At 40.6% G+C, this 24,470-nt stretch overlaps 1 protein-coding gene across 10 annotated transcripts in view; it reads left to right on the forward strand.

Moving 5' to 3' along the window:
* amph (amphiphysin) overlaps positions 1-24,470 on the forward strand; it is a 134,088-nt gene that overhangs the window by 66,365 nt on the left and 43,253 nt on the right. For all 10 annotated transcript variants that reach the window (XM_024434995.1, XM_024434998.1, XM_024434999.1 and 7 more), the window contains exons 5-9: positions 5,593-5,688; positions 6,196-6,303; positions 6,714-6,799; positions 10,806-10,881; positions 23,468-23,550. In XM_024434995.1, coding sequence (XP_024290763.1) covers positions 5,593-5,688; positions 6,196-6,303; positions 6,714-6,799; positions 10,806-10,881; positions 23,468-23,550 — 449 coding nt within the window. The remainder of the gene's footprint in view (positions 1-5,592; positions 5,689-6,195; positions 6,304-6,713; positions 6,800-10,805; positions 10,882-23,467; positions 23,551-24,470) is intronic.

The raw sequence follows: 24,470 nt of genomic DNA on the forward strand, positions 1-24,470 counted from the left end.
GTGATATCCTGGAAGGCAGGAATGTCAGTGTTCTGCCATGGCCAGCGAAGAGCCCAGATCTCAATCCCATTGAGCATTTCTGGGACCTGTTGGATCGGAGGGTGAGGGCTAGGGCCATTTCCCCCAGAAATGTCCAGGAACTTGCTGGTGCCTTGGTGGAAGAGTGGGGTAACATCTCACAGCAAGAACTGGCAAATCTTTTGCAGTCCCTGAGGAGGAGATGCACTGCAGTACTTAATGCAGCTGGTGGCCACACCAGATACTGACTGTTGATTTTGACCCCCCCCCACCTTGTTCAGGGACACATTATTCCATTTCTGTTAGTCACATGTCTGTGTAACTTGTTCAGTTTATGTCTTAGTTGTTGAATCTTGGTATGTTCATGTAACAGTATATCTTCCGTCCCTCTCCTCGCCCCGACCTGGGCTCGAACCAGGGACCCTTTGCACACATCAACAACTGACACCCATGAAGCATCGTTACCCATCACGCCACAAAAGCCGCGGCTACTACTACAACTACTTTAAGGTCTCAGAGTGAGTGACGTCACCGATTGAAACGCTATTAGCGCACACAACCGCTAACTAGCTAGCCATTTCACATCGGTTACACTCATACACATATTTAAACATGTTAAGGTTGCTGAAATTAAACGCAGTTGACAGTGAGAGGACGTTTCTTTTTTTGCTGAGTTTAGTATGCCAAAAGTTCTCGGATGTCATCCTACATTCGCCAAAATACAAAGTATACAAGCAGTAGACACTATTTCCGTGCTATTTCAATTTGGTGTCTTTGCTGTAGAGACACATCTCCACAAGATGAGAGCAAAGTGGAGGAAGAAGCGTATGCGCAGGCTGAAGCTTAAAAGGCGAAAGATGAGGCAGAGGTAGACTGGCCCATTCCAAGTAGACTGGCCCATTCCCCTACTGCTGTGATTTTTTTTCTCCACCCATTCCAAGCCCTCCGTTTGAAGCCAGCGGTCCATGATTTGCAAAGAGCTGAAGCCGGTTTCATTGGTGTGAAGGACAGATCCTGCCTACCCAGCCCTCTACTCTGCCAATGACGCCTGGCCGTTGACTACTGCTAGAATCTCTCCTGTCGTTGAACTCTGGCCTTTTACCACATGCACAGGTGATTTGTTGTAAAGACCATAATACATATTTGGTTTACTAACAACAACAACAACAAAAAAACTAGTTCCGTGCTTTTAGGGCCCATAATGCAATTCTTCAGAAAATGGGCGTGGCTTCACATCGTTTTCAGATTTGAGGAAAATGGCGGAAAATATGCAGCCGACATCCAACGAGAGCGGAAACAAATTGATTGCTTTAACTAATTATGACCACTATTAAGAAAATGTTGAGCAATGTAATGACTTTTCAAATAAGTTACTTTACACGTTATATTGGCTGACAATTTGTTAGCTACTATTACAACAAACTTGCCAGTATATTAACTATGTGCTATCTAACTAACTACCCAACGTTTATTGGCTTGATAATTCCCGTCATTCTTATCTTAACTAAGTGGTAAAGTCGTCTTGCGTTCCCAAGTCTGAGTGTACCAGAGCGCAGCATAACTGATGACTTTATGAGCGCTCAACACCCGTTGAATATGGCCAGTGTCAGTAAACTTTGGCAAAACGGCGTAATTAAATTGTTGCCAGCAGCACAGTTAGTCACCAACCCTCTGGAATACATGAAACTGCCTAGCCAGCTCTGCTAGGGCAAGTAAAATGGTCAGATAAGGTGTTCTCTCATTTGTGTCTTGAAGTAACTAGCAAGCTAACCAACGTTAACTTGGGTGCTTGACTGCAGTTGTACAGTCAGACTCGGATCTCAACTCCTCGGCCCGAGCGTCCAGTGTGCGCTCCGAGTGCAAAACAATCTGTGAATTGACGAACGCTCTGAATTGACAAACAGACAACCTGACAACGCTCTGAATTGACGAACGGACAATCTGACAACGCTCTGAATTGACGAACGGACAACCTGACAATGCTCTGAATTGACGAACGGACAATCTGACAACGCTCTGAATTGACGAACGGACAATCTGACAAGGCTCTGAATTGGCGAACGGACAATCTGACAAGGCTCTGAACTGACGAACGGACAATCTGACAAGGCTCTGAATTGACGAACGGACAATCTGACAAGGCTCTGAATTGACGAACGGACAATCTGACAAGGCTCTGAACTGACGAACGGATAATCTGACAAGGCTCTGAATTGACGAACAGACAATCTGACAAGGCTCTGAATTGACGAACGGACAATCTGACAACGCTCTGAATTGACGAACGGACAATCTGACAACGCTCTGAATTGACAATTGTTTATCTAGTCATAGTTGGTTTCATTGCAATCCTCTAGATGTTTGCAACACAGCCAAATGTGATTGTTTTTTTTGCGGGGAGTTTTGACCGAAGTGAACCGATTTGAAGACAACGAGCAATGACTTGCGCACCAATAATATTAGCGAAGCTTCGTTGATTGACTGTATTTCTGCCCAATGACCACTGATCTTCTTGAAATCTAGCTGGGTAGATAGCCAAATAGCTGAGGTAAACACCAGTATGTGATGGTGCGTAACGAACTTCATTCTCGCCATTGACCATCAGAGCAGTTGCAGTCACACTTGCTACGCACAGCAGTATTTTGGAAAGTGTTTTTTCAACGATTTCATTGAAGACATCATGGAGAATAAATCAGGAAAAGCAAAGTCCAAGTCTAAGTATACAGATTTGCACCAGATTATAGAAGAGGTTAATGGGGAAAGTGAGACAGATTTTTTGTTTGAGGAATCTTTGAGTGCTATGATTCAAACATTGAGGAGCTGTTTCTGCAAAGACAGAAAAGGGCACAGCATGGAGGCGTCGTTGTGTTCTGTGTCGCATGAAGTCCCCCATCACCTGCACAACTTGTTCAGTTTGCCTCTGCTTTACATCAGAAAGAGACTGCTATGGGACATGGCATAGGCAGCAAAATATTATGTAGAGGACTTCCAAAGGGTCTATTCCTGTTTTTTCTTTTCTTTTTGATATGTTGTATGCAGTTATTTGCACTGTTGTATATAGTTATAGGTCATTTCACCAATTTGGCCACTTGGGTACATTTGGGCAACTTGTGTGGGACACCTGGGTGACTTCATGCTAAATGTCATGTAGCTCACCCATTCCTGAAGTTATCAGTCTGAAACTTTGCACACCTACAGTTGCCCTCTTGTGTTATCTATCAACATTATCTCCAGCATCCTATCTGACTGTGTGGCTATTCTAGTACATGTGAAAGATTATGCTACAACAATAAAAAACAGAAAACGTATGCTCGTTCTTTCTCTTTTCTTCCACCAGATCTACTGTGTTATATTCTCCTACATTCAATTAACATTTCCACAAACTTCAGAATGTTTCCATTCAAATGATACCAAGAATATGCATATCCTTGCCTCTGGGGCTGAGCTACAGGCAGTTATAGGGTATGTCTTCAGGTGGAAATTGAGAACAAGGGATGCAGCCATAACAAGTTAAGTATGTAGCATATACAGTATGTTAGTTTGGATATTCGAACACAGCCATAGTCTGGGACAGTTGTGGGATGCGATAGATCTCAAATAATACAACCACTAGCATAAGCAAAATATGTTTTTACCCAATGTGGCTGACGCAACAGATCAGAACGTTTATCTTAAAATGTTGATGAACTTTTAGGTTATTTCTTCACATTATACGTGCATCAATGTGCACATGGCAGTAGACTATAAGCATATGTTCCATTAGCAGGAAAACACCATTATAAAAAGTGACCGTAAATGTGTTTATGTATGTAATGCTTTTATTATAACGGTGCATTTTTATGGTGAAATTATTTTCCCCAAGCTTGACTCTCACGCACTGCTCATGTATCCCAGTTAGGCTTTACACCCCAAGCGGATCAATGTGCTTAATTTTAAGAAGTTATTTGGCCTCTTTTTAGTGATACAAACCTTATCAAAACATATAGGCCTATGGGCTAGGCTAAATGAGGTGTGCGACTATGATTCAAAAAAGTTTAGAAAAAAATGGCATTGTTTCTTGCCTTACGCTGGGTGTCATTCACAAGTGATAATATACAATTCACAAGTCATAGTCTAACATCAGACTATTCTCGATTTAATCTTGTCTTTACATATACTAAATAATATATGTGTGAAATTTGTTTTGATTTAGAATGGACCATTATCATGCACCTGTCTTGAAACAGGGCCAGGGGAAAAATACATGTCATCTCTGCACTTAAATAGCAAATTAAGTACTCTTTTCCTGTGGTTTATTTCCAAGCAGGCCAGGTAGGCTATACTCCTGTTGTATAGATAAGCAATGTGCTTAATATAAGGAAAGTTGCGAAATAAATATAGTAGGCCTAGCCTATAGAAAGCTGATGGGATCCTCCTATTTTTAATAGAGGCCATCACTGTTTTCTCGCTCAATTGCATAGCCTGTAGAAATGTTGCACAACATGAGCTCATGGGCTCTCATGAAGTGTTTGATTAGATTTTCAATGACATTTGCATTGATATCAGACTGATTAAAGGGACATTAGAGTGCTGAGTACTAGGCAGTTAGCACGTTTGGTAGGCTACTATTGACCATCAGCATCACCAGAGCTTGGAGAAACCTAATTATCGTGACTAAACGGTCACGTGGAATTTGACTGTCTTCATGACTCGTGACCACCGGGATGGCGGTAATATGGTCACCGCAACAGCCCTAGGTGTGAAGACTTTCTGAAGGCACTGTATGTTAATTAATCTCACTCACAACTGTTGCAGGAAGAACATCATGTATTTAGCATCCATTTACCCCCTTCATCACTGTAAACAAAAACCTAATTAAAATGTAATTCTCTCCCGAGTCCTCTGTGCCGATGGTTTTCTCTATCATAGGGATACAATCACTGTGATGGGATACAATCACTGTGATGGAGTTGACTCTATTGGCACTGATATCACCCCATAAAGCTGCTCGACAACATACATGAAGACAAACCCTTTGGGAGTCTGTGAAAACAGGGACACTGAGTGTGTGATGCTGAACATGAGACAAAAATAGAAACATTATTTGAATATGTATGTACACTATTGCAAGCTAAATGAACTACTGAACCTTTGCATAATACAGATACTGCTTTTGAGGGACATTTCACTCTTAAATTAAAGTTTGTCAGATGTTTTCAGATCTCAAAAGTAGACAAATGTTGCGATATGTCAACATTCCAGACTATCTGTTGTGTAGACGCAGCAACTGTATATGCCTCAATCCCAAATTAATGGAAAAGATTGGCGCCGTCTTAACTTGCTGGTTTATTTATATTTTCTATTCATTTGTGGTGGAGGCATATGGCTGGATCTACATGACCGATGTTATGGGATGTGGTTTCATCTGGACATTAGACTACTTTAGTGTTCTAATAATGTCTAAAACTTTCATTTGAAAGAGTCCCTTTCAAATGTCCCTTTAAATGTAGGTAGACTGTATATTACACCATATGCCTGTTCTCATCTTGTTCAGCATCTGGCTAACTGAAATGTTACTCTGTGTCTCTCTTTTAGAACTGTGATGTCTTATGGGAGGACTTCCATCAGAAGCTGGTTGATTCATCACTTATCACACTGGACACGTACCTGCAACAGTTCCCCGACCTCAAGGTACAGTGTACTGCATAAAAACAGCTTAGCCTTGGCTCTGTCGTCATAGAAACTAATAGCAGTCCTTGGCTACACGAGTTGACTCTTGCCATTAACCAACTCAATCAAATTGATAAATGTTGAAACACTAGCTATGTATTTGTCATTTATTTATCCAATATTGTTTATAGTACAGCACTATTTGTAATAAATTAGCTATTAGCTATTCCGGCATATTCGTAATATGCTCACGGTCTCAAAGACTTAGAGAGATTTCAGGCTTTTGTCCCTGTGGCTCAGTGTGCATCCCAAATGGCACCTTATTCCCTATATAGCGCACTACTTTTGACCAGGGCCCAATGGGCCTTGGTTAGAAGTAGTGCACTATAAAGGGAATAGTGTTCCATTTGGGATGCAGCCTCAGAACGGTTGACACCTTTATGCTTGGAACTTTTGCTTAGGGGAAGGACTTTGTTTACTACTGTATTGTATTAAAGACCGGTCCGTGTGGTAATTACTCACCGTCAGATCCGTGTGGCGAAAAGAAGCAGAAAGCTAATTGACTACGATAGTGCACGGCACCATCTCGAGACCATTCAGGCGGTGGTCAATAGAAGTGATCGGAAGGTCTCCAAGGTAAGTCTTGTGCAGTAATGCAACAATGTGCTATTCTGTCCGCCTTTACCATTGTAGTGAAGAATGATTGAGAAACACAACTCTTTTACTAAAATGAAAATACCTCATATGCTATAATAGTTCACCTTTCCAGTAGTTTTGTGATGTAAACCCAACAGACTAGAGCCGTTTAACAACAGCCTAGTCTCCAACCATAATTGAAAGTGGGTGTTCATTAACATAACGTACGTCAGGTTATGTCATTCTTATGGCAGTCTTCTAAGAGCATCACGACAGTACACTATGGGTAAAGTACTGTGTCTCAAGTGTAAAATAGGATCCTTGTGCAAAGCAGTTCATCTTCAAGGTGCTGGTTATGGCAGGAAAGAGATGTTAATATTTCCCCCCTCGTTATGTATTTGTCTCTTCAGGCAGAGGACGAGTTGAAAAAAGCCCAGAAGGTGTTTGATGAGCTCAATGTTGATCTGCAGGACGAGCTACCAACTCTCTGGGACAGGTAAACTAAAATCAACACCTGGGTCACATTCACTAGGCACCAAATGGAAGTTAATGGGCCAACATGATTTGTCCACTAAGAAGCGCTGTTTTTGTTTTTCCGTTGAAAAACGTTTTGGTACGATGTGCACTAATTAATACGACCCTAATTCAAACGTATAGATAAACCAACGTTGTGGTCTTTATGCTGTAGCTCCTCTTCCCATGGTCAATTACAAATCAAAACTAATGGTTTCGGGTACTGTAAAAAAAAAAAAAAAAAAAAAAATATATATATATATATATATATATATATATATATATACTACAGTACTATTATGCAGTGTTATTTTTTATTGTTATTGTTCTATTCTAGGTGGTTTAGCATATAAATCCTTTAAAGTCATGAATGAAAATGTGTTAATCATTTTACATCCATCCCAAATGGAACCCTATTCAGTGCATAGTGCACTACATGTGGGCCCTGGTCAAAGTAGTGCACTAAATAGGGAATATGGTGCCTTTTGGGACGCAACCCAAGATTTCTTCTATAGTTCTTAGGTGACTGTCAGTCGAGATGTGACTCTAGATACTTTTATTTCTCTCTGTCAGTCTCTTGTGATGAAGTCCATGTATATCCATGGGTCAACAAGTCTCCATAAATATGCCTAGACCAGAAGATTATTCCCAGAAAAAGCACTAGTTTAAAACGATTGATATGATCATTATTGTAGCCAAGGTATTAGCTTGTGTTTGTCTGTCTATCGTACGTTTGTTTAAAATAGTATATTATACTGATTTACTTTTCCTATATGTGTGAATGACAGTCATGATGTACAGAATAATGTACATTTAATAATGAAATGTGAATGGAAACAATGAATTGTGGCTTTACAGCTATAGAAAGCCCTAAATGTGAGTATTTCCTAGATTGAGAGATTCAGTCTAAGCACCACCATTAGGATGAAAAATAGAATTCAACATAGCATAATAATATTATGGTGCATTCAGACTTAGGGGATTGCCTGAAAATGGGCTGACAGAATCACAATAATAAGATCAGATTTCTTTTCAGTCGATCTCTGTTTCTGTCAGATAGAGGGACATGCAGTTAAACTAGTGGTGAGATAAGGTGTTAGGGAATCTGGGGGAGAGATATTGTCCATTTTGTTGTGTGTGTGTGCAGGTGTCCTCAATGTTCATATAACATGTTGTTTTTCCTCCTTATCAACGAGGTAGCCAGTCTCACACAGAAGGCTAAGCAGAATTGCCTTGTGACTAGGGAAACGCCTAACCAGATGGTGACTAGCTAGGTTGCCAACTGGAGCCAACTGCTATTGTGCAATGAATTGGACTGTTAATATAGCTGTCTATTTAACAAAAGAGACCTATCTTCCAAAATCTCTCTAGAAGTTAAGAGGTGTTCACCATATCCAAATTGAAGACTGGCATATAAAAATAACTGCATGTGTAGTGGATCCGGTGTAGCGGTCTAAGCTCCCGATACCGGACCACATATGCTCCCTGTAGTCAGAGGTCCCAGCCCCATCTCGGCCACCCTCTCTACATCTCCCTCTGTACTGACAAAAATCCTTTAAAAAATATACACAAGGAGGACCATATTCTAAATATACGAAAGCTATGCGATTGGATTTCCTTAAGTGACAATCTTTATAGTCAGTCTATATAAGGTCCCAGGTTTGACAGTGCATGTCAGAGCAAAAACCAGTCTATATAAGGTCCCAGGTTTGACAGTGCATGTCAGAGCAAAAACCAAGCCATGAGGTCGAAGGAATTGTCTGTAGAGCTCCGAGACAGGATTGTGACGAGGCACAGATCTTGGGGAAGGGTACCAACACATTTCTGCAGCATTGAAGGTCACCAAGAACACAGTGGCCTCCATCATTCTTAAATAGAGGACGTTTGGAACCACCAAGACTCTTCCTAGAGCCGGACGCCTCTGCCAAACTGAGCAATCCAACCTGACAGAGCTTGAGAGGATCTGCAGAGAAGAATGAGAGAAACTCCCCAAATACAGATGTGCCAAGCTTAGAGCTATAATCGCTGCCAAAGGTGCTAGGTAGTAAAGGGTCTGAATACTGTGATATTTCATTTATTTTTTAGAAATTGGCAAAAATTCTACAATTCTATTTTTGCTTTGTCATTATGGGGTATTGTATGCAGAGATGAGGGGAAAAGATATTTAATCAATTTTAGACTAAGGCTGAAACGTAAACAAAATGTGGAAAAGGTGTGGGTGTGCGTCGCAGTGGCAGACTTACCATTAGGCAACTCAGACAATTTCCTAGGGCCTCACATCATCAGGGGGCCTCGTGAGCTTGGCATAATTTCATTTAATAATACGTACAGTAATAGAAGAGCTAAGACTCTTTCTATTTCCCTCTACAATGCTTACAAGCTGCGCAGGACACGTTAGAAGGGAGTGTGACAAATCCGCAAATTGAAAATAATGCATTTATTTTATTCTACACACACAATTATTACCTGGCATTCTTTTCAATACCTTTTCTGATGCATTTCACACACTTTTGGAAGCAAATAAAAAATTGTTACACCTTTCCCATATTCAAGTAATTTGACATATTTTCTTATTAGCCTTATGAACATAGAAACTTGGTTGCAGTTTGTATCTGTGCTAGAATGGTTAAAAATCTTCCAAAATATAGGTACTGGTTGATATTCAAAATCAAAAATCAAATCACTTTTTATTAGTCACATGCACCAAATACAGTGAAATGCTTACTTACAAGCCCCTAACCAACAATGCAGTTTAAAAATATGAATAAGAAATAAACCAGATAGGACCATTATCATTTCTAAATACATTCTATCATATTCAAAAATAACTGCCTTTCTTCTGGCCCACAAATTGCTTTCAATAACAAAAAAATTGGTTTGTCCCTCCGCTGAAATGATGTGGTGATGTAAAGACCTTTACTATTTTCAGGAAGCCTTTTCATTCTGCTTCGTTCAACTAAAAAAGGCCAGTTCCGAACAGCTCTTCTTTCAGTAGCCATGATTTTGTTGAACAGTCATGGGGGCCTACATATCCCAAAGTCCGCCCCTGTGTGTGTTTGTGTGTGTACACTGTATGTGTGTTGCCATCTTGAGCACACTGGCTGCTCACTGGAGAAGAATGCTTGCAGCCGTGGTTACCTAATCTGTCCAATGAGAAGGCATCCTCTCTACAATGCCCTCTAGCACTGCTCTACTCATGGATGGGAATTGCAGTGCTTTTATTTTTAGCCCTATCATTATAATGACAGTCATCCTTTTGTTAAAACATCTGCTTCAACTGCTGAGCTACAGTATATGTGTTCAGGATATGTGTCAGAATCAATTCAACCCCTGTATGTGTTTGTGCTTGTGTGTGAATGAATGACCACAGGTCTCCTGCCTGCTTCATTGCAAAATGACAAGAGTTGAGTAGTGCTAGAGGGCATTGCGGAGAGAGGATCCTCACAAGGTCAACACAATGTTTGCTGTACACTTTGGTTGACCTTTTTCTGAAATTGGCACTTGTTGCTTATATGTTCAGCAGGAAGATGTGCTAGGAGTTCACATAAATAGCAGCAACAGATCGCAATTTAAAATACATATCTAACATTTTGCAAAGTAGTTGTTAAACAATGTATCAATCAATCAAATGTATTTATTAAAGCCATTTTTACATCAGCAGTTGCCACAAAGTGCTTTACAGAAACCCAGCCTCAAATCCCAAAGAGCACAGTGGCCAGGAAACTCCCTAGAAGGCAATAACCATCTATATGGGACTGTAGTTAAACAGCGTTTTGTATCTCTGACTACCAGTTTGATATGGTTTTATTTTTTTGAAAAGTATATCGTTATGGTAACTGTTCATTCGAATGTATGGAATTCTTCATTCTAACAGCATTCGCCTTACAGCTGAAGCTGTCCATTTAAGAGCTCTTTTAGGGCTTTAATGAAGATGTTTGTTGGTGACAAAACATCACCATGGTAACATATGTGTTTCCCCCCCCTTCTAGCCGAGTTGGTTTTTACGTGAACACATTCAAGAACGTGACGAACCTGGAGGCCAAATTCCACCGGGAAATCTCTGTGGTGAGTAACAAAAATAGAAATTCTCAAGGCGATTTGCTTTATGCTGTGGGTGGTGCTTTCGAAGTTTGAGTCTCTTTCTTCTGACATTGCATCAACACAAGGGATAAAGTACCATACAGGGTTATGATGTACCATGAGGTTTACCATGGGTGTTTCTGAATGTACATCTACAGTATGCTTAGCGTATCCAAACGTATATACAGCGGCAAGAAAAAGTATATGAACCCTTTGGTATTACCTGGATTTCTGCATACATTTGACATAAAATGTGATCTGATCTTCATCTAAGCCACAACAATAGACTTAACACAGTGTGCTTAAACTAATAACACACAAATTGTTGCATTTTTCTTGTCTATATTGAATACATCAATAAAACGTTCACAGTGTAGGTTGGGAAAAGTACGTGTACCCCTAGGCTAATGACCTGTTCAATAGCTAATTGGAGTCAGCTAACCTGGAGTCCAATCAATGAGACGAGATTGGAGATGTTGGTTAGAGCTGCCTTGCCGTATAAAAAAACACTCACAAAATTTGATTTAGCTATTCACAAGAAGCATTGCCTGATGTGAACCATGCCTCGAACAAAAGAAATCTCAGAAGACCTAAGATGAAGAATTGTTGACTTGCATAAAGCTGGAAAAGGTTACAAAAGTATCTCTAAAGGCCTTGATGTTCATCCGTCCACGATAAGACAAATTGTCTATAAATGGAGAAAGTTCAGCACTGTTGCTACTCTCCCTAGGAGTGGCCGTCCTGCAAAGATGACCGCAAGAGCACACAGTGCAGAATGCTCAATGAGGTTTAAGAAGAATCCTAGAGTGTCAGCTAAAGACTTACAGAAATCTCTGGAAGATGCTAACATCTCTGTTGAAGAGTCTACGATACATAAAACACTAAACAAGAATGTTGTTCATGGGAGGACACCATGGAAGAAGCCACTGCTGTCCAAAAAAAACATTGCTGCATGTCTGATGTTCGCAAAAGATTCTGTGGACAGATGAAACTAAAGTTGTGTTGTTTGGAAGGAACACACAACACTATGTGTGGAGAAAAAAAGGCACAGCACACCAACATCAAAACCTCATTCCAACTGTAAACTATGGTGGAGGGAGCATCATGGTTTGGGGCTGCTTTGCTGCCTCAAGGCCTGGACAGCTTGCTATCATCGACAGAAAAATGAATTCCCAAGTTTATCAAGATTTTGCAGGAGAATGTAAGGCTATCTGTCCGCCAATTGAAGCTCAACAGAAGTTAGGTGAGGCAATAGGACAACAACCTATTTGACAGATGTAAATCAACAACAGAATGGCTTGAAGAGAAGAAAATACGCCTTCTGGAGTGGCACAGTCAGTCCTGACCTCAACCCGATTGAGATGCTGTGGCATGACCTTGAGAGCGGTTCACACTAGACATCCCATGAATATTGTGGAACTGAAACAGTTTTGTAAAGAGGAATGGTCCAAAATTCCTCCTGACCGTTGTGCAGGTCTGATCCGCAACTACGGAAAACTTTTGTTTGAGGTTTTTGCTGCCAAAGGAGGGTCAACCTGTTATTAAAACCATGGGTCTACATACTTTTTCCAACCTGCACTGTGAATGTTTACATGGTGTGATCAATAAATAGATGAAAAATTATAATTATGTGTGTGTTATTAGTTTTAGCAGACTGTGTTTGTCTATTGTTGTGACTCAGATGAAGATCAGATAAGATGTTATGACCAATTTATGCAGAAATCCAGGTATTTCTAAAGGGTTCACATACTTTTCTTCCCACAATTTTTTTGAAGTTAATTTTATACAGAAGAGAGCTGGGAGACAGAGGGAACATAGTGTGTGTAACCTTTATTTAACTAGGCAAGTCAGTTAGGAACAAATTTGTATTTACAATGACAACCTACTGGGGAACAGTGTTCAGGGGCAGAACAACACATTTTTACCTCGTCAGCTCAAGGATTTGACCCAGCAACCTGTTTTGACCCAGGTTACTAGCCCAACACTCTAACCACTACCTGTCGCCCCAGGTAACCGAGTGGTTAGACCGGTGGGGCCGGGATTCGATCCCACGCAGGCAGGAGATTGCATACATTCTCAGTGAGGCAGCCCTAACCGCTTGACCAACCTCAAGCACCAGACAGTGAAGATGAGGAAGTAACTGTAATTCTTGTTTTCCAAAACAATCATCACCGCTCTTTACTTCTATAGCCTAATCGTGGGCTTACATCATAGCCTTGATCATATAGCCTACTTTTTAAATGTTCTGATATCTTTCCACCATTCACTAAGACATACACCAAATTACTAATTCAACAATTTATTCAAATGGAAATGGACAAATTGCTGATTCATGGAGCATGAAAATTACAGCTCACGATGGTAATGACTTAATGTGGAATTGAAAACGTCAATACACAAGACGTTTACATGTGTCTCCTTGAGCAGAATACATTTTTGTCAAATGTAGAATTATTTACCTAGAAATAAAGGGTTTATATTAAGATTTTGCTGCACTTAACACTTGTAATTAGAACATTAAAATCCTTTCACTTCAAATATGGGCTGAAAACCTAGCATTATAGCTTCAAATTTGCTCCTGCAGTTTCTGTAATAACACCTCTCTTCCTGTCAGTGATCAAGAGTGAAACATTATAATTTAGGCCTTCCTCTTTCCTTCAGAAATGCTAGTCAATCATAATTTGTTTGTGTGTGGGAAATATCAGAGGTAAGGCAAGCCTGTGAACCAGAACTCAGCTCTCTTTGTCTCTGGTTTGCCATTGAAATATTGAATTCTGAACATAGTCATAGAGCTTCAGAATACCAATGTGAACATGTTACTAAGGCAAGACAGGAGTGACAGAAACTGCTAACGCCATTTCCGTTAACCTGAAAGAAACATGCCAGTACTGTGTTGGACTGAATTTACAACCCTGTGTCCTCTGAGGAATACTGGTTCAGGGGTATCAAATCAAATCAAAGTCTATTTGTCACGTGCGCCGAATACAGCAGGTGTAGACCTTACAGTGAAATGCTTACTTACAAGCTCTAACCAATAGTGAAAAAAGGTATTAGGTGAACAATAGGTAAGTAAAGAAATAAAACAACAGCAAAAAGACAGTGAAAAATAACAGTAGCGAGGCTATAAAAGTAGCGAGGCTACATACAGACACGGGATAGTCAGGCTGATTTGAGGTAGTATGTTCATGTAGATATGGTTAAAGTAACTATGCATATATGATGAACAGAGAGTAACAGTAGCGTAAAAGAGGGGTTGGCAGGTGGTGGGTGGCGGAACACAATGCAGATAGCCCGGTTAGCCAATGTGCGGGAGCACTGGTTGGTCGGCCCAATTGAGGTAGTATGTACATGAATGTATAATTAAAGTGACTGCATATATGAGAAACAGAGAGTAGCAGCAGCGTAAAAGAGGGGTTGGGAGGGGGCACACAATGCAAATACTCCGGGTAACCATTTGATTACCTGTTCAGGAGTCTTATGGCTTGGGGGTAAAAACTGAGAAGCCTTTTTGTCCTAGACTTGGCACTCCAGTACCGCTTGCCATGCGGTAGTAGAGAGAACAGTCCATGACTGGGGTGGCTGGTGTCTTTGACGATTTTCAGGGCCTTCCTCTGACACCGCCTGGTGTAGAGGTCCTGGATGGCAGGCAGCTTAGCCCCAGTGATGTTCTGGGCCGTATGCACTACCCTCTGTAGTGCCTTGCGGCCGAGCAATTGCTGTACCAGGCAGTGATGCAACCAGTGCTCTGGATGTTGCTGCTGTAGAACCGTTTGAGGATCTCAGGACCCATGACAAATCTTTTTAGTTTCCTGTGGGGGATAAGGCTTTGTCGTGCCCTCTTCACGACTGTCTTGGTGTGTTTGGACCATTCTAGTTTGTTGTTGATGTGGACACCAAGGAACTTGAAGTTCTCAACCTGCTCCACTACAGCCCTGTCGATGAGAATGGGGGCATGCTTGGTCCTCCTTTTCCTTTAGTCCACAATCATCTCCTTAGTCTTGGTTACATTGAGGGATAGGTTGGAGCTCCAGTGTTGAGGATCAGCATGGCAGATGTGTTGCTACCTACCCTCACCACTTGGGGGTGGCCCATCAGGAAGTCCAGGATCCAGTTGCAGAGGGAGGTGTTTAGTCCCAGGATCCTTAGCTTAGTACCATAGGGTACTATGGTGTTGAATGCTGAGCTGTAGTCAATGAATAGCATTCTCACATAAATGTTCCTTTTGTCCAGGTGGGAAAGGGATGTGTGGAGTGCAATAGAGATTGCATCATCTGTGGATCTGTTTGGGCAGTATGCAAATTGGAGTGGGTCTAGGGTTTCTGGGATAATGGTGTTGATGTGAGCCATCACCAGCCTTTCAAAGCACTTCATGACTACGGACGTGAGTGCTACGGGTCTGTAGTCATTTAGTTAGGTTGCCTTTGTGTTCTTGGACACAGGGACTATGGTGGTCTGCTTGAAACATGAAGGTATTACAGACTCAATCTGTGTTTGGCTCAATGCTATTTCAACTCCATTAATTAATGAAGTGCACTGAGGAAAATACTCATCAATGATGATGTTTTTAATTGACTTCCTGAAATAACTTTAGGCCAGCACATGATTCGCTCACACTTACCCACTTAAACCTTATTATCCTGTGTTCAAAGGTACTGCATTTCCAACTAGCAGGGACAGCACTGTTATGTAAGATTGTAATTGTCTTACTGAGGTCTAGGGAAAGGACTACAGTAACTGCCACATATTAGGCCTATCGTTTTGTATTGGCTGTCAGCAGTATTACTGGTGAATATAAAGGTCATTATGTTACTAAGGTGTGTCAAAGTATTAATCTTACACTACTCATTTGAGCTGATGTTTTTAGCGTTATTCTTTGTAGGCAATGGAAATATAATATGAGTTCTGTTGTGTCCCAAATGGTACCCTATTCCCTAAACTATAGCCTCTTGCAATTCCTATCCTCACTACCCATCCACATCGTGTGTGTGTGTGTGTGTGTCCTGACATTTTTATCTCGAAGTTCAACATTTGCGGTGACAGACATCCATTTTAGCTTCTGGTTCTAGACTGCCCTCTGCAGGGAAAGTATAAATTGTGCCTCATTAATTCATTTTTCATTTACTTCAGAGTTTGAGTCAATTTAACCTAAAGTTGCAGATGTAAAATAAACGCTTCTGATGGCCTTTTTCTTTCTAATCGTTCTGCACCGTTCAACCAATCCAGTAAATGTGTAGTTAAGAGAGTGTCGCCTTGTAAGAATGCATTTGGTTCGCACTGACCCGCTGAGGGTGGGGTCAATTCAATTGAAAGGCAGTTAATTCAGGAAGAGAACTGAAATTACAATTCAATATAATTTTTTTATGGCATCTGAATAAACTGAAAAGTAGAAGTTATTTATTTCAAAAGTTTTTCCATTTGTGAATTTTCCATTTAAATCACTTCCTGAATTGACTACCTTCAATTGGAATTGACCACAACCCTGATTTATTTGTATTTATTTAATTGATCCTTTATTTTTGAGTACTCTCGGTCACCCAGCAAGCACCTGCGAAATCGTGATTTGTCCAAATGATCAGTGAATAAAAATGTGCGTACTGGAACGAAGTTCCTCATTAGTCGTGTCATCCCACAGTCTGTCGACAGATCCTACTACCAATAATGTTAGGCCTTTGATTGAGAATGGTGCCGAAGGGGATGGCTGCCGTTTTACAGACTCCTAACCAATTGTGCTATTTTGTGTTTTTTCGTGTTGTTTGTAACTTATTTTGTACATAATATTTCTGCCACCGTCTATTATGAACGATAAGAGCTCCTGGATATCAGAACAGCGATAACTCTCTTCGAACTGGACAAAGCTTTTTCTTTAACAAGTTGGACGTGAAGGATTTACTTCTGCTCCCAGACCAGGCCCAAATCCCCATCATTAACATGAAGAGGAGAAGCTGATACATGAGACGCAGATCCAGCTGCCTCGTGAGAATTCGTTGGAATGTTAGTAACCCGCCTCTACCATCCATCCTATGGCCAACATGCAATCATTGGAGCATAAACTGGATGAGCTCCATTCGAGATTATCCTACCAATGGGACATTAAAAACTGTAATTTCTTATGTTTCACAGAGTCGTGGCTGAACGACGACATGGATAATAGAGTATACAGTTGGCTGAGTCTTCCATACATTGGCAAGACAGAACAGCTACCTCCGGTAAGACGAGGGGTGGGGGTCTGTGTCTATTTGTCAATAACAGCTGGTGCGCAAAATCTAATATTAAAGAAGTCTTGAGGTTTTGCCCGCTTGAGGTAGAGTATCACATGATAAGCTGTAGACCACACAATTTACCAAGAGTTTTCATCTGAATTTTAGGAGCTGTCTATTTACCACCACAAACCGATGCTGGCACTAAGACCGCACTCAACGAACTGTATAAGGCTATAAGCAAACTGGAAAATGCTCATCCAGAGGTGGTGCTTCTATTGGCCGGGGACTTTAATGCAGGAAAACTTTAATACATTTTACCTAATTTCTACCAGCATGTAACATGTGCAACCAGAAGAAAAAAACTCTAGATCACCTTTAATCCAGACACAGAGACGAGTAAAAAGCTCTCCCTCCCCCTCCATTTAGCAAATCCGACCATAATTCTATCCTCCAGATTCCTGCTTACAACAAAAAAACTAAAGAAGGAAGTACTAGCGACTCACTCAATGCGGAAGTGGTCAGATGACGGAGATGCTAAGCTACAGGACTGTTTTGCTAGCACAGTATGAAATATGTTCTGGGATTCATCCAATGGCATTGAGGAGTATACCACATCAGTCACTGGTTTCATTAATAAGTGCATTGATGACATAATCCCCATAGTGACTGTACATACATATAACAACCAGAAGCCATGGATTAAAGGCAACAGCTGCACTGAGCTAAAGGGTAGAGCTGCCGCTTTCAAGGAGCGGGACACTTACCCAGATGCTTATAAGAAATCCCGCTATGCCCTCAGGACGAACCATCAAACAGGCAAAGCGTCAATACAGGACTAAGATTGAAACCTACTACACCAGCTCTGGTGCTCGTCGGATGTGGCAGGGCTTGCAAAATATTACGGACTACAAAGAGAAGCCAAGCCGTGAGCTGCCCAGTGACGCGAGCCTAACAGACGAGCTAAATTACTTCTATTTGCGCTTTGAGGCAAGCAACATTGAAGCATGCATGAGAGCACCAGCTGTTCCAGATGACTGTGTGATCATGCTTTCCATAGCCGATGTGAGTAAGACCTTTAATAACACTCCTGCTGTGTTCCGGTCGAATTGGACCGATTTGACAAGTTCTCTTTGACAAATGTAGTTAATTTAATCTGATTGTCATAAGGTTCCATGACTTTGTCCACACAGGGCATCTGAACACACAGAATACTTTTTGGTGTTTTATTGAACTTTTGTACATCTGTGGTGTTCCCGGTAAAAAATGACCGGTCATTAGAAATGAGTGGGTGTGACTACAATTACTGTGTACAAAATTGTGTTCAGTCACATGCCCATTCATTAGATGGACTTCCTCTCCCAGACCCCCACATGCATATGTGTTTGAACACACACACTTACACCTCACTCCCCTTCTTGGCTTCCATGGCAACCCCCAAGGGAACCTTTCCACAATAGAATCTTTCCCCCACGAGAACCACACCTGTTGGCATTCTCACAAACAATCGCAACATTGTTTCAAGAATATATAGAACTTTTCTCGCAGCTTTGGTATATAAAGCTTTTTTGAGGCCTTGCTCACAATTCATTATGTGGCAGCACAATGACCAAACGATATACTGTATGTCAGGCTCTTGATCATATCTTTGATCATGACACTGGTGAGGAAGAGAGAGTTCTTGTTAAACTTTGACACAAAGTAGTCTGTGATAAATAGCACAATATGTTTCATCTAAGTATTTGTTATAGTCAAAATAATCCATACATTATGCATTTTTTAAAACCCAAAAATGAGTTGAATGAGCTCAGGTCAATGAGGCATACAGGGTAGCCTAGTGGTTAGAGTGTTGGACTAGTAACTGGAAGGTTGCAAATTCAAATCCCTGAGCTGACAAGGTACAATTCTGTCATTCTACCCCTGAACAGGCAGTTAACCCACTGTTCCTAGGCCGTCATTGAAAATAAGAATTTGTTCTTAACTGACTTGCCTGGTTAAATAAAGGTAAGAATAAAAAATATCTGTACCCCTTCACATTGACTCGGTACCGGTACCCCTGTATATAGCCTCATTATAGTTTTCATTTAATTTTGTAAATATTTTCTTAACTCTTATTTTTCTTAACTGCATTGTTGGTTAAGGACTTTTAAGTAAGCATTTCACTGTAACTTTTTGTGTTCAGTGCATGTGACAAATAAAATGTGATTTGGCATGCGTCTGTCCACAAGAGATTAATTTTAAAGATAATTGTATCTCAAGATGAAATCCATGTTTTTGATACTGACTTTAGATATTTCATATTTTCCATGTTGTTGTGCACTTGGATGTAAAAGATGCACAGGTGTACTGTTGGAAGGACGTAGCATTTGCCGATTCTGAGTATGTAGTGGCAGGGTAGCCTAGTGGTTAGAGCGTTGGATTAGTAACCGGAAGGTTGCAAGTTCAAATCCCTGAGCTGACAAGGTACAATTCTGTCATTCTACCCCTGAACAGGCAGTTAACCCACTGTTCCTAGGCTGTCATTGAAAATAAGAATTTGTTCTTAACTGACTTGCCTAGTTAATTAAAGGTAAGAATAAAAAAGATCTAACACAACATTAGGTGATAATATATGTATTATTATGTATTTATAATCAGCTATAATGGGGCGGTCATTTTGAACCGGGAACACAGAATTAATTAACATGGAACGAACACAATCTGTAGACAGATCAACATTCACAAGGCCGCAGGGCCAGACGGATTACCAGGACATGTACTCAGAGCATGCGCTGACCAACTGGCAAGTGTACTCACTGATATTTTCAGCCTGTCCCAGAGTAAGTCTGTAATACCTACATGTTTTAAGCAGACCACCATAGTCCCTGTGCCCAAGAACGCCAAGGCAGAGAAAGGCCCTGAAAATTGTCAAAGACTCCTGCCACCACAGTCATAGACTCTCTGCTATCGCATGGCAAGCGGTACCGGAGCGCAAGTCTAGGTCCAAAAGGCTCCAAGCCATAAGACTGCTGAACAGTTGATAAAATGTCTACCCGGACTATTTGCATTGACCTCTGCTGCTACTGGCTGTTTATTGTCTGTGCATAGTCACTTTACCCCTACCTACATGTACATATTACCATAATTACCTTGACTTACCTGTACCCCTTCACATTGACTCGGTACCGGTACCACTGTATATAGCCTCATTATAGTTTTAATTTTATTTTGTAAATATTTTCTTAACTCTTATTTTTCTTAACTGCATTGTTGGTTAAGGACTTTTAAGTAAGCATTTCACTGTAACTTTTTGTGTTCAGTGCATGTGACAAATAAAATGTGATTTGGCATGCGTCTGTCCACAAGAGATTAATTTTAAAGATAATTGTATCTCAAGATGAAATCCATGTTTTTGATACTGACTTTAGATATTTCATATTTTCCATGTTGTTGTGCACTGGGATGTAAAAGATGCACAGGTGTACTGTTGGAAGGACGTAGCATTTGCCGATTCTGAGTATGGAGTGGCAGGGTAGCCTAGTGGTTAGAGCGTTGGACTAGTAACCGGAAGGTTGCAAGCTGACAAGGTACAAATCTGTCGTTCTGACCCTGAATAGGCAGTTAACCCACTTTTCCTAGGCCATCATTGAAATAAGAAATAAGAATTTGTTCTTAACTGACTTGCCTCGTTAAATAAAGATAAAAAATGAGTCCGAGTCACCGGTTGCTTATACTGTATTATAGGAGTGGTCACTGGGGTCAAGATTTCTGAAGAGATGTAGTCTGGGGTGGTTTAGCCGCTGCTGCAAGAACACATACTGTGTCGGCGTGGGATGGGATATGGCCCACAGCCTTCATTTTTAATACATATGTTTAGCTACACGGATCCGCGAGATCAGAGACTTAGTCACTGTATGATGTCTCTAGAAATGTAGAAGAAAAACAATTGTAGAGTGGTGTAGTCCAACATTTTTCATCTTATTGAATGGCGACAGTGAGAGAGAGACAGGAAAGTTGGAAGAGGGTTTGTGTCAGAAGGGAGTGGGCAGGTGGCCTAAGGTGGTTGAGCGGTCTGTGCCGCAGCCTACGGTGTCGACATATGTTTGAATCCGGAACACTGCCCTTTGACACAACCTCTCTCTATCTTTCCCCACTGTCATCCTCCGTCTCTGTTCAATAAAGTCAGAAAATACCTACAAATATTTATAAAAGCTCCCAAGATCAGGGTGTTGATTTTGTCAATCCCGACCAGACGAGATCCTGACATGCAGGTTAAAATACCAAAACCAACTATGAACCAACTATATTAATTTGGGGACAGGTGGAAATGCACATAAAACATGAATGGACATTAAAAGCTAGATAGCTGTTGCTAGCAGTTTGTCCTGAGGGATGAACATTGGGTTGTTATTTTACCTGATCATGTATTGTCCCCTTAGCTGTTTTCTTGTAGAATTTTGACTTGGCTCATACAAAAATCTTGTATTTCTTTACTCAGACGATTAATCCACAGATAAAAAGGAAAACCTAGTTAGTTTTTAGTTTGTAGTTTCAAATTAGTATCTTGTTTGTCTTTCAAGCAACCACGTGTGGCTGTATCTTTGTGAAAACCAATAAGGAGATGGGATTTTTTTAACCTTTATTTCAACAGGGATGTCATATTGAGACTAAAGTCTCTTTTGCAAATGAGCCCCGCACAACACAAAAACATTTAAAAAAAAACTTTCTTCATTATAAAAATTCTTAGATGTTGACCCGCACAAGCAGGTTGGATGAAATGATTGAATAACATGTATTTGTTCATTTATTTTGTAACGTTCACGTACACAACTTGGCCATCGAGTCAGCATGTAACAGCATTGTGCTGCCTTATTTATAGACCATTCCAAGTCCTTTGACACTGTTGACCATCACACTTTCATTCAAAGGATGACTGAAATAGGCCTGGATCAGACTTTGTGCAAGTGGTTTGAGAATGATCTGTCAGATGGGACTCAGTGCGTGATTTCTGATGGTGTCAAGTCTAGTTTCCTGGATAGTACAAAAGGTGTACCGCAGGGGTCGGTACTGGGACCTGTTCTCTTTACTATTTATATAAATAATATTGGTCTATCTGTTGAAACTTGTAATATTCATCTGTACGCAGATGACACTGTTATGTCTGCAATTGCCCCAAATGTTAACCAGTCTTTGTGACTTTGTTGCCTTGGTTGGTTTAACAGTTGTACTTAATGCGGCAAGACTAAATATACATTGTTCTCTAGTTCTCGCAAATATGTTTCAGATGAATGACATATTTATTCATTGGATGGTTCTCCCATTGATTGGGTTTCCACCTATAAATATCTGGCCATCTGGATTGAAAAGAACATGGATGAGCTAGTTAAAAAGCAAAGATTTCATGTTTAAAGAACATGGATGAGCTACTTGAAAAGCAAAGCTTCTTTTTTAGAAAAATATCTTGCCTCTCCCTAAGTAGCAGGAAGCAGATGGTAGAGTCAACTTTCCTGACAGTTCGTGACTATGGTGACACCATTTACCAGATTGCAGCAGCCACTACTCTTAAACCTTTGGATGCCGTCTACCATGGCGCCCTTCGCTTTATCACTTCATCCTGTATCAAAAGGTTGGCTGATCCTCATTAAAGTCCCATAGATCACTTCATTATTCCCTTTTAGTTTACAAAGCTCTAATACACAAGCTTCCAACTTTCCTAACTTAATTGCTAATATATAAAAGAATGAGCTACCGAACCCACTCGCAGAATTGGTTAACTCTTGAGGTCCCTCTGGTTTCGACAAATTTAGGTAAATCCTCCTTTAGTTTTTGTGCCCCCCATTTTTGGAATAACCTACAAAATTCCTTGCATGTTGATTGCCTGGTGCCGCTAGGGCGGTTTAGGACTCTGGTGTTGAATGAATTGATTGAGGATGGCTGTTGTTTTGATTGATTGTAGTGGTTTATTTGTTACAAAAACTCTCCCCTGTTTCTGAGAAAATGTTTGTACCCGGGGCACTACTGGGAATGAGACCTTGGTCTCAATTGGCCTAAGCTGAATAAATAAAAGTTCATAAAAATAATAAATAACAGTGACTACTTCATGCTGATATTTAGTGGTTACAGACTTTCTTTTGCTGGCTGTTGTTTATGATTGAACTGAATGGGACAGGGAAGGAACGAGGCAACATGGCGGAATTGATGCACTATGACAAAAGTAGTATTTCACTATTGGTAACTGGCCCCCCTCATATAAATGATATTGATATGGTATTGCGATACGTGCGAGGCCCATGCTAACATGTAAAGAAAGGAGTTGGATGTTCTACCTTTAACACTTTTATCACATCAACATTTGTCTCTCTCTTTCCTCTATCTCTCTCTTCTGGCTGTTGTAGCTCTGTAAGCAGCTGTATGAAGTGATGACCAAGCTGGGAGAGCAACACTCTGACAAAATGTTCACCATACAGGGAGCGCCCAGGTAAGCAGTTTCCATATGTCAGCTTTAATATTGCAGATAGATTATGCGTTCTATCAATGAGTTGTCTGCATCATTTCCAAACTCCCACATATTTATTAATTTCCCCTAACCCTACCACCCCTCCCTTAATTGATGTAAACTAATGGACAACAACACTTAGGTTTCTACTTCCAGCTTATACATACTAGAGGGCTGTTATAAGGCATGTGGGATCAAATTATATCAAAAAGGGTCAATCGGAGCTAATGAAACAGGTTTTTATTGAGCTGTTCAACACCCTAAAAGGCCCTGAAAAGCAGCCGATTATCTCTGGTCCCATGCCGTTGCTGGGTCACGGCTGTGAAAGTTTCAGCAGGCTCTTAGCACTTCATATCTGGCTTAAAGACTAGTGCCACTCTGTTGGCATAACTTTTATTGACAATTTGAACACTTTTTGGAAACAAAAGATGCTCTACACCAGGTATTCCCAAACTGGAGAATGGGGTACGCGTCGGGGGTATGCCAAATACAAATGTGATTCACATAAAAAAAATATATATTTACGCTACCGTTCAAAGGTTTGCGGTCACTTAGAGAAATGTCCTTGTTTTTGACATTTTTTAATTGATCAGAACTACAACATAGACATTGTTAATGTTTTAAATGACTATTGTAGCTGGAAACGGCAGATTTTTTATGGAATATCTACATTGGCGTACAGAGGCCCGTTATCAGCAACCACCACTCCTGTGTTCCAATGGCATGTTGTGTTAGCTAATCCAAGTTTATCATTTTAAAAGGCTAATTGATCATTAGAAAACCCTTTTTCAATTATGTTAGCACAGCTGAAAACTGTTGTCCTGATTAAAGAATCAATAAAACTGACCTTCTTTAGACTAGTTGAGTATCTGGAGCATCAGCGTTTGTGGGTTCGATTACAG

The sequence above is a fragment of the Oncorhynchus tshawytscha genome, linkage group LG10 (genome assembly GCF_018296145.1).
Source record: "Oncorhynchus tshawytscha isolate Ot180627B linkage group LG10, Otsh_v2.0, whole genome shotgun sequence".
Lineage (NCBI taxonomy): Eukaryota > Metazoa > Chordata > Actinopteri > Salmoniformes > Salmonidae > Oncorhynchus > Oncorhynchus tshawytscha.